At 33.0% G+C, this 11,727-nt stretch overlaps 1 protein-coding gene across 1 annotated transcript; it reads right to left on the reverse strand.

Moving 5' to 3' along the window:
* Positions 1–1,131: 1,131 nt before the first annotated feature.
* Positions 1,132–4,823, reverse strand: LOC139846872 (uncharacterized). Its single transcript, XM_071836418.1, has 2 exons — positions 2,149–4,823; positions 1,132–1,610 (listed from the first exon to the last, which is right to left on the reverse strand). The coding sequence occupies exons 1-2, from the start codon at positions 4,715–4,717 to the stop codon at positions 1,252–1,254; spliced, it is 2,928 nt and encodes a 975-aa protein (XP_071692519.1). The 5' UTR covers positions 4,718–4,823; the 3' UTR covers positions 1,132–1,251.
* Between the last annotated feature and the right edge of the window lie 6,904 nt (positions 4,824–11,727).

Here is an 11,727-nt window from a genome sequence, read left to right on the forward strand (position 1 = left end):
ACGTTCTCTTTCTGCTCTCGTTTTCAACAGCTCGGTCTCCCCGCTTCCGCGTTTTTCAAGCAAGTATTCTAGTCTGGCAGTACGCTGCTTCTAATCGGTGTACCTTGGGAACAGACGTTGCATTTGTTTAAGGGAATTGTGTCAAACACAAGCCCGGTTCGACCTTTCAGTTTGGTTTGATCATATTTATTTTTCAGTCTATATGTAGTCTATATATTTTGTACTATCGATTTATTTTTCGTTATATTTATTATGTTTATTGCATGTTCTTGATATGAATATCATGTTTAGTAATTTGTTAGCGTTTTTTCTGTTTCGTGCATATATTTTTATCACACGAGTCATGTTTGACGTAATTCATGTAAAATTACGTAGAATGTGTGAGTTAACGCTCTAAGAAAACACATCAAACACATCATGATTGATAATTGCATAAACTTCCATAGGAAATCATTTTCAAAGTAGATAATGGTAGAGAAAAAATGGGCCGTGAGGGGCGGCGATGCACAAGGGTTAAAAGAACATGGTCATTGACCCAACACTTGATACTGGGTCCTTGCTTTGTGGCACAGTATACTGTATCGATAAATAACGACAAGATTTTTTAATTTTTTTAATTTTTATAAAACCGATACCAACACCAATTTAAATTAGAGCATTGTTTAAAAATAATGTGAGCGTCAAGTTTGAATAACACGTGTATCACATCTATGGTTGACCGTGCTACTCAGCTTAACTAATAGTCCAAGTTCACAATTTTATTGTATGGGTGTGTTTGGACGAAAGTAGCTGGAGCTGGAGCTTATAGCTGAAGCTTATGAGCTGGAACTTATTTTTAAAGTTGGTAGCTGGAGTGTTTAGTAAACTAGCTGGAGCTTATTTTTCAATTCATAAGCTCTACTTTTTTTCATAAGCTACTACAAGTAGCTTATTTTTTTTGATTTTCATAAGCTCTACTTTTTTTGTCTACCAAACGAAGCTTATGACTTGGAGCTTATTAAAATCATAAGCTCAAACTTTCATAAGCTCCAATAAGCTAGGCTCAAAACACACCCTCTCAATTAACAGTTTAAAAGTTATCAAAATGTTTTAGCATTACATTCCTCTTAAATTAGGTATCGTTCTCAAAACTTGAAGCACGGTAATTATATTATCAAATTTATCATATAGAACTAATGGTGCGAACTTATGTCACACATCCAAAACCAAAAATTTGTACATGTAAAAAGAAAATACACTGAAAAAACACTATTATTTCGAAGTTATCCAAGATTGGTCTTTGAGCAATTCGACAACTTTTCGCATATATGGTCTGTTAATAGGGAAAGCAGATGTGCATTGAAGAGCCACATTCAAAACCTTCTCAATTTCTTCATAATCACAAGTTAAAGAGTTCATTTTAGGATCAATAAGTTGATCCAAGTTTGCCCATCCAACCTCATCGGGTTTTTCGGGCACCGATAAAGCAACCTCGGTTACCCACTTCACGATATCTTTGTTTTCACCAAAAGAAGAATCATTCGGCCTTTTACCAGTTACCAACTCCATTAGTACCACTCCAAAACTATAAACGTCACTCTTTTCTGTAACTTTCATCGTGTATGCATACTCTGCAAGATAAAATCATCATTAGATTCATAATAACACTAGTTTCCAATACGTAAGCAAATTTCAACTTATTACACTACACTACACTACACTACACTACACTACACTACACTACATGTGAAGTTAATGAACAGTAACGTTTGTTGGCGTAAACATATCATTTTTTCTTTATATTACATTACACTATATGTGAAGTTAATGAACAGTAACGTTTGTTGGCGTAAACACATCATTTTTTCTAAGGTAAAGAGCGCCACCATTTTTCACCATAACGCGGACCCTTCCCCACTTGTTACTACTATATACGACGATTTGGATTGTTTTTTTATTTCTAACGGGTAAATAATTATAATCAAAAAGATTAACATAAAAAGAAAAGAGTCGAATGATTCATACGGGTCAGAGTGCTTTATGAAGCCCAACCCAACCCAAAAATATTGCCCATTTTAACCCGTCACCCGATTGACATGGCCAGTCTTACTTGACATGTTTAGTTTCACGTTGAAATAAATACGAAACAGAAATGGAATAGAAAACAACCTGGTGCGATGTAGCCATAGGAACCAGCGATTCGAGACATGGCTCCCTCACCATCTTTCTCTTCAACCTGCAACGCCTTGGCTAGACCAAAATCCGCAACCCGTGGTCTAAAATCTTCGTCCAACAGTATATTATTCGATTTAACATCTCGATGCACGATACCCGGGACACAATCATGGTGCAAATACGCTAACCCTTGCGCAGCCCCAAGAGCAATTTCAAATCGCTTACTCCAATCTAACAAAAACCCGCCTTTAGGATCCTTATGCAACATGTCACCTAAACTCCCATTCTCCATATACTCATACGCCAACGCTCGGAAATCCTCCCCCACACTACCAAACAAAAGCTTCACAATATTCTTGTGTCGAATTCTACCTAATGTCTCCATCTCACACCAAAACTCGGCCTCGGTTTCTGAACTTTTATGAATCCCAAATAACTTCTTAACCGCCACTGTTTGACCGGTCTTGAGCGTCACCCGATACACCTTCCCGGACCCACCCATTCCAATAACGTTACTCTCCGATAACGATACCAACACGTCATGTTCTTTAAACCCGAGCCGCTGAAATGATGTGATCTTATACAAACTCTTACTTCCCCGAAATAATTTCGTTTTAATCACAATCCACATAAGCGACACGATTAGAAATAAAGCTAAACCCGATAGAATACCGACCAAGTAATAGCTTACCTTTCTCGTTTTATGACATCTTGGAAATTGTTTAAGATACGGGCTACATAGTTTCGGGTTACCCATTAAGCTCGACTCGTAAACTTCATTATCTAAATAAGATGGTACTTCGCCTTCGAGATCGTTATTCGAAAGATTAAGTACATTGAGTTTGAGTTTACTTAAAGAAGTTGGAATCTTACCGGAAAGCGAATTGCCGGCAAGATCCAGATAATTCAAAACGGGTAAATCCCCAATTTGGTCGGGGATTTCACCGTTGAAGTGATTACTCGAAAGATTCAAACTCGAAAGCTCCTTCCACGAACTCATATCATTCGGGATTTCACCGGTAAAATCGTTCAATTGAAGATTAAGTTTCTCCAACTTATTCAAACGGGTTATACAGCCGGGTAATTGACCCGAGAACTTATTATTACTTAAATCCATCTCAACAATTTTATGTAAACCACAAATTCCGGTCGGTAACTCACCGGAGAAACCATTTCCAGACATCATTAACGTCGTTACACCTTTCGAAATCGAACCGGGAATCGAACCAGTAAACTTATTATCACTAACATCAACATATTTAAGCCTAGATGAGTTCCAGAAACTTACTGGAATCTCACCAGATAATTCATTGCTTGATAAACGAACATAATATATCGATTGGCAATCACCACAAGAACCCGGAATTTCACCGAAAAATCGATTATTAAAACAAATAAATTTCTGAAGCTTCTTTTTATCACAAAGTTTCAAAGGCAATAAACCTTCAAACTGATTACCAGAAACATCAAATTCTTCTAAATCAGAATTTTCACCCAAACCCGCGGGTAACTGACCCGAAAACTTATTATTAAATAACTTCAACTGAACAAGATTCGGGTTTGACCCGAGAATATCAGGAATCTCACCTTCAAGCTGGTTATCATTAACATCGAATGACGTCAGATGTAATCCAGCAAGACTAACAGGTAACTTACCAGTTAACTTATTTAAAGAAACATCAAAATCAATTAGAGAAGTTAAATTCTCAAACACATCAGGTATTTCACCTGATAAAACGTTGTCGTATAGCCACAAATGTTCAATACCATTCAACCGACCAATACTTTCTGGTATTGAACCAGTTAATAAGTTCGTTGAAAGATCGATGCTCTTAATTGACAAAAGATCTCCAATTGAATCAGGTATTTCACCAGTTAATCGAGCCCCAGAAATCCGAAATATTTCGAGTTTTTTTAAATTTCCAATTTTTTCCGGTAACGGCCCCGTTAAATTTGGATTAACTGGCGCCAAGAACTTTTTTAACTCCGTTAGATTCGTTAACGAGTCCGGGATCGGCCCGTAGAAGAAATTCGAAGAGAGATCGATAACTTGAAGCGACAATGATTCGCCAATACTCGAAGGGATCTCACTGGTGAAATTATTATACGATAGATCGAGTATTGTTAAGTTAACAAAACTAGGTAACAATTCAGGTAGATTACCATCGAATAAGTTACTAGAAAGATTTAAAAAAGTGAGGTGAGAACAGAGTGAGAAAGAAGATGGTGATATTGTACCGTTAAAGCAGTTATTACCGATGCTGAGGTGGCGGAGGGTTTGAATCCTGCAAAAGTCAGCCGGAAATGGGCCGGAAAGAGTGGAGAAATCTGTGAAGTCGATTGAAATGATGTCTTGTGATTGGTTGTTGCAGGTGATTCCGTTCCATGAGCAGGGGGGGATGGAAGTGTTCCAGTTGGAGAGGAGGGAATCGGGGTCGGTGAGTTGGGTGGTTTTGACGCGGAGGAGGATGGCGGTGTCGCCGGTGGAGGTGGCGGCGACGGTGAGAGTGATGGAGAGGAATATGGTAAGGAGATGGAGGGTGGGATTGGAATTGGATGCCATGGATTGGTTTAGAGTGGAAGTATGATTTGAGTAAAGGAAAAATAAGTCATCAGAATTTGAGATTTGGGTGGTGGTGTAGATATTAATAATGCATGGTGATCATGTGTTGGATTGAATTGAGTGTGTTTATTTATATGGTCTTTTTTTCATTTAATTTTAATTAAATAATTAATGTGGAACGCATCTCTATTGTAGAATTAGATTCCAATTTGTTTGACTACCTCGTAAACGAGAAATGAAAATGCTATTTAGAAATGTTTAAGGTGTCTTGAGTTTAATTGGTTTTGACTACTCCCTCTGTCATGGATATTGGATTAATATCGACCATAAAAATTATTTGATTTGTGATAGTTGAGTGAAATCAAATATTCACTACCTTTCATAGTTTTTTTTAAAATTCTATAATGATGATATTATTATTAAGTTAATTCATTCGTTAAAAAAAATAAAAAATAAAAAATAAAAGAAAAAAATCTAAGCATAGTTGGTGATGTCATTAATCTAAATAATTTTGAATTAAAATTAAATCTTATTAATTAATTATTATTAATAATAATTATTAAAATTAAATTATTTTAAATTATTTTAATTAATTATTTTGATTTGAGTACGAGAAGGTAAAAAAGTTTGGCAAAAGAAAAACCAATTCTAAATTTATATTTTAATTTACACTTTAAAATAAAATGACAATCAATATTATCTCTTATGATTAGATGTGGATTGTTTAATATGCATTTTAGGTGTTTGATGAAATGTTCAGCTGACGAGTTTCTTAGTCGGACTTTGTGATTTCACGGGTCATTAAACTAAATGATTTTAGCATTTACGTTCACTTAATACCTAAAACATATCATTAAACTGTTTCATTTAAACAAACTCGTGGTTCCACGAATCATTTCACTAGTTATAATTAGTTAAGTTTCAAAACAATCTAAGAAAAAGATGAAATTAATATTAAAAGTTTTGTTGAATTTCATGTATAAAATTGTATATTTGGAACTTCGGTAACTTTTACTCCGTAGCTTTTTTTTCCTTAGTAAGAGAGGTCCCAGTTACAGAACTTCTTCCAGGACTAATCAACCATTCAGCGCCACATCAGCACTTCTATCTCACTTCCTTTTCAGGACTAAACCCAGGACTAAACACTCCCAATCATGACACTCCTTCCTTCCATATTTTTTTATTTTCTTTTTTAATTTTTGTATATTATCAAATAATTATTATTATCTATATTATAAATTTTAAATAAATAACATAAAACTACCATTTCATTAAAATTAAAAAAAATACAATAATTAAAAATTAAAACATTACGACAATTAAAATAAAATACTAGAAAATTAAATAATCAAACTACTCTTCCTCGTTGTCCAAGTTTTCCAATTGCATCGCATATTTTTTCTTTATTTTTTCTCGAGCCTGAAATGTCCCGTTCATATTGATTATAAACGTTCCATATTAATTGATTTCGTCGCGAGGTTTTGACCTCTATATGAGACGTTTTTCAAAGACTGCATTCATTTTTAAAACAACCATAACCTTTATTTTATCTATAAAGGTTTAAAAAACATTACGTAGATTATCAAATAATGATAATCTAAAATATACCGTTTACACACGACCATTACATAATGGTTTACAATAAGAATATATTACATCAAAAATAAGTTTCTTGAATGCAGTTTTTACATAATATCATACAAGCATGGACTCCAAATCTTGTCCTTATTTTAATATGCAACAGCGGAAGCTCTTATTAATCACCTGAGAATAAACATGCTTAAAACGTCAACAAAAATGTTGGTAAGTTATAGGTTTAACCTATATATTATCAAATCATAATAATAGACCACAAGATTTCATATTTCAATATACATCCCATACATAGAGATAAAAATCATTCATATGGTGAACACCTGGTAACCGACATTAACAAGATGCATATAAGAATATCCCCTATCATTCCGGAAAATCCTTCGAACATGATAAAAACGAATTCGGAGTACTAAAGCATCCGGTACTTTGGATGGGGTTCGTTAGGCCCAATAGATCTATCTTTAGGATTCGCGTCAATTAGTAGATCGGTTTACTAATTCTTAGGCTACCAAGCAAAAGGAGCATATTCGGCTTCGATCATTCACCCATATAATGTAGTTTCATTTACTTGTGTCTATTTCGTAAAACATTTATAAAACTGCATGTATTCTCATCCCAAAATATTAGATTTTAAAAGTGGGACTATAACTCACTTTCACAGATTTTTACTTCGTCGGAAAGTAAGACTTGGCCACTGGTCAATTCACGAACCTATAACAAATATGTACATATATATCAAAGTATGTTCAAAATTTATTTACAACATTTTTAATACGTTTATGTTTTAAGTTTATTAAGTCAGCTGTCCTCGTTAGTAACCTACAACTAGTTGTCCACAATTAGATGTACAGAAATAAATCGATATATATTATCTTGAATCAATCCACGACCCAGTGTATACACGTCTCAGTCTAGATCACAACTCAAAGTATATATATTTTTGGAATCAACCTCAACCCTGTATAGCTAACTCAAACATTACTTCATATAGAGTGTATATGGTCGTTCCAAATAATATATATACATGGGTCGATATGATATGTCAAAACATTTGCATACGTGTCTATGGTATCCCAAGTTTACATAATATATTAGAATACATGTATAATACAATATAAGTGAGCTAGGATATAATTTGTATAGAATTGTTACAATATTTCCCGTAGCTAAAACAATCAAAAAATATTCAATCTTGTTTTACCCATAACTTCTTCGTTTTAAATCCGTTTTGAGTGAATCAAATTGATATGGTTTCATATTGAACTCTATTTTGTGAATCTAAACATAAAAAGTATAGGTTTATAGTCGGAAATATAAGTTACAAGTCGTTTTTGTAAGAGGTAGTCATTTCAGTCGAAAGAACAACGTCTTGATGACCATTTTGAAAAACATACTTCCACTTTGAGTTTAACCATGATTTTTGTATATAGTTTCATGTTCATAAGAAAAATCATTTTTCCAGAAGAACAACTTTTAAATCAAAGTTTATCATAGTTTTTAATTATCAAATCCAAAACAGCCCGCGGTGTTACTACGATGGCGTATATCCGGTTTTATGGTGTTTTTTTTTTTTGTGTTTTCAGGTTTTAAATCATTAAGTTAGCATATCATATAGATATATAACATGTGTTTAGTTGATTTTAAAAGTCAAGTTAGAAGGATTAACTTTTGTTTGCGAACAAGTTTAGAATTAAATAAACTATGTTCTAGTGATTACAAGTTTAAACCTTCGAATAAGGTAGTTTTATATATATGAATCGAATGATGTTATGAAAATCATTACTACCTTAAGTTTAGTAGGTAAACCTACTAGAAATGATAAAAAAAAATAACTTGAGCTTCAAAGGATCTTTGGATGGCTTGAAAGTTCTTGAAGCAGAATCATGACACGAAAACAAGTTCAAGTAAGATTTCCACTCGAAATAAGATTGTTATAGTTATAGAAATTGAATCAAAGTTTGAATATGAGTATTACTTTGTATTAGAAAGATATCTTACTGTAAATAAGAAAGATTTCTTGAGGTTGGATGATCACTTTACAAGATTGGAAGTAAGCTCGCAAACTTGGAAGTATTCTTGATTTTATGAAACTAGAACTTATAGAATTTATGAAGAACACTTAGAACTTGAAGATAGAACTTGAGAGAGATTAATTAGATGAATAAAATTGAAGAATGAAAGTGTTTGTAGGTGTTTTTGGTCGTTGGTATATGGATTAGATATAAAGGATGTGTAATTTTGTTTAGATGTAAATAAGTCATGAATGATTACTAATGTTTTTGTAATTTTATGAGATATTTCATGCTAGTTGCCAAATGATGGTTCTCACATGTATTAGGTGACTCACATGGGCTGCTAAGAGATGATCATTGAAGTGTATATACCATTAGTACATACATCTAAAAGCTGTGTATTGTACAAGTACGAATACGGGTGCATACGAGTAGAATTGTTGATGAAACTGAACGAGGATGTAATTGTAAGCATTTTTGTTAAGTAGAAGTATTTTGATAAGTATCTTGAAGTCTTTCACAAGTGTATGAATATATATTAAAACACTACATGTATATACATTTTAACTGAGTCATTAAATCATCGTTAGTCGTTACATGTAAATGTTGTTTGAAACCTTTAGGTTAACGATCTTGTTAAATGTTGTTAACCCATTGTTTATTATATCTAAAGAGATGTTAAATTATTACATTATTATGATATTATGATATATTAATATATCTTAGTATGATATATATACAGTTAAATGTTGTTACAACGATAATCGATACATATATGTCTCGTTTCGAAATCATTAAGTTAGTAGTCTTGTTTTTACATATGTAGTTCATTGTTAATACACTTAATGACATGTTTACTTATCATTTATCATGATTAAACATAGTGTATTAATATATTAATATGATTCATATGTATTTAGTAAGACGTTGTTATAACGATAATCGTTATATATATATATATATATCGTTTCGAGTTTCTTAATTCAATAAACTCAATTTTATGTATATAACTCATTGTTAAAATACCTAATGAGATACTTACTTATCATAATATCATGTTAACTATATATATAATCATATAGTTGTCATCATATAGTTTTTACAAGTTTTAACTTTCGTGAATCACCGGTCAACTTGGGTGGTCAATTGTCTACATACATTTCAAATAATCAAGTCTTAAAAAGTTTGATTGCTTAACATGTTGGAAATATTTAATCATGCAAATATAGTTTTCAATTAATATATAATCATGGAAAAGTTCGGGTCACTACAGTACCTACCCGTTAAATAAATTTCGTCCCGAAATTTTAAGCTGTTGAAGGTGTTGACGCATCTTCTGGAAATAGGTGAGGGTATTTCAGCTTCATCTGATCTTCACGCTCCCAGGTGAATTCGGGTCCTCTACGAGCATTCCATCGAACCTTAACAATTGGTATCTTGTTTTGCTTAAGTCTTTTAACCTCACGATCCATTATTTCGACGGGTTCTTCAATGAATTGTAGTTTTTCGTTATTTGTAATATCGTCTAATGGAATGGTGAGATTCTCTTTAGCAAAACATTTCTTCAAATTTGACACATGAAAAGTATTATATACCCCAGCGAGTTGTTGCGGTAAGTCAAGTCGGTAAGCTACTGGTCCGACACGATCTATAATCTTGAATGGTCCAATGTACCTTGGATTTCGTTTCTCCCGTTTACCAAATCGAACAACGCCTTTTCAAGGTGAAACCTTAAGCATGACCATCTCTCCAATCTCAAATTCTATATCTTTTCTTTTAATGTTCGCATAGCTCTTTTGTCGACTTTGGGCAGTTTTCAATCGTTGTTGAATTTGGATGATCTTCTCCGTAGTTTCTTGAATTATCTCTGGACCCGTAATCTGTCTATCCCCCACTTCACTCCAACAAATTGGAGACCTGCACTTTCTACAATAAAGTGCTTCAAACGGCGCCATCTCAATGCTTGAATGGTAGCTGTTGTTGTAGAAAAATTCTGCTAACGGTAGATGTCGATCCCAACTGTTTCCGAAATCAATAACACATGCTCGTAGCATGTCTTCAAGCGTTTGTATCGTCCTTTTGCTCTGCCATCAGTTTGTGGATGATAGGCAGTACTCATGTCTAGACGAGTTCTTAATGCTTGCTGTAATGTCTGCCAGAATCTTGAAATAAATCTGCCATCCCTATGAGAGATAATAGAGATTGGTATTCCATGTCTGGAGTCGACTTCCTTCAAATACAGTCGTGTTAACTTCTCCATCTTGTCATCTTCTCTTATTGGCAGGAAGTGTGGTGATTTGGTGAGACGATCAACTATTACCCAAATAGTATCAAAACCACTTACAGTCCTTGGCAATTTAGTGATGAAATCCATGGTAATATTTTTCCATTTCCATTCCGGGATTTCGGGTTGTTGAAGTAGACCTGATGGTTTCTGATGCTCAACTTTGACATAGAACACGTCAAACATTCTCCTACGTATTTAGCAACATCGACTTTCATACCCGGCCACCAAAAATATTTCTTGAGATCCTTGTACATCTTCCCCGTTCCAGGATGTATTGAGTATCTGGTTTTATGAGCTTCTCTAAGTACCGTTTCTCTCATATCTCCAAATTTTGGTACCCAAATCCTTTCAGCCCTATACCGGGTTCCGTCTTCCCGAATATTAAGATGCTTCTCCGTTCCTTTGGGTATTTCATCCTTTAAATTTCCCTCTTTTAAAACTCCTTGTTGCGCCTCCTTTATTTGAGTAGTAATGTGACGACCCGGAAATTTCTGACCAAATTTAAACTTAATCTTTAACGTTTTCGACACGATAAGCAATGTCTATAAAACTGAATCTCAAAATTCTTGAACTATTCAATTACCCTGTTTGTTCGACGATTCACGAACGTCATAACATGTATTATATAAGCATAAGAGTTTTCAATATATACGGAATCATGCGAATAATATTTATATATGAAATGATAAAAATTTACTATTAAACGATGCTTTTTGAAATTAAAAATTTTACGTATTAAGTTGTTTTATTTTTATGATATAATTTTTGTAATTTTTTTTAAGAAACGAAGTTAAATTAAAAATGTACAATTTGTAAAGCACAACGTACAACAACGTGTAGCTTAAATAGTTGAATCGAAATTAATTCATTTACTATTTATATGAATAGTAAATGAAACGAAATTAATTAATTTACTATTCACATGAAAGCGACATGATTGAAATTATTAATTATAAGTTATATAAAATACCCCTGAAGTATTTTAAAAATACGACTTTTAAAATCTTAATCGATTCGATTTTATTATTATATTATTATATTCTACTTTATTATATTATTATATTATTATTTTATTATTATATTATTACTTTATTATATTATTATATTATTATAAT

Source organism: Rutidosis leptorrhynchoides, chromosome 5 (assembly GCF_046630445.1).
Source record: "Rutidosis leptorrhynchoides isolate AG116_Rl617_1_P2 chromosome 5, CSIRO_AGI_Rlap_v1, whole genome shotgun sequence".
Taxonomy (NCBI): Eukaryota; Viridiplantae; Streptophyta; class Magnoliopsida; order Asterales; family Asteraceae; genus Rutidosis; species Rutidosis leptorrhynchoides.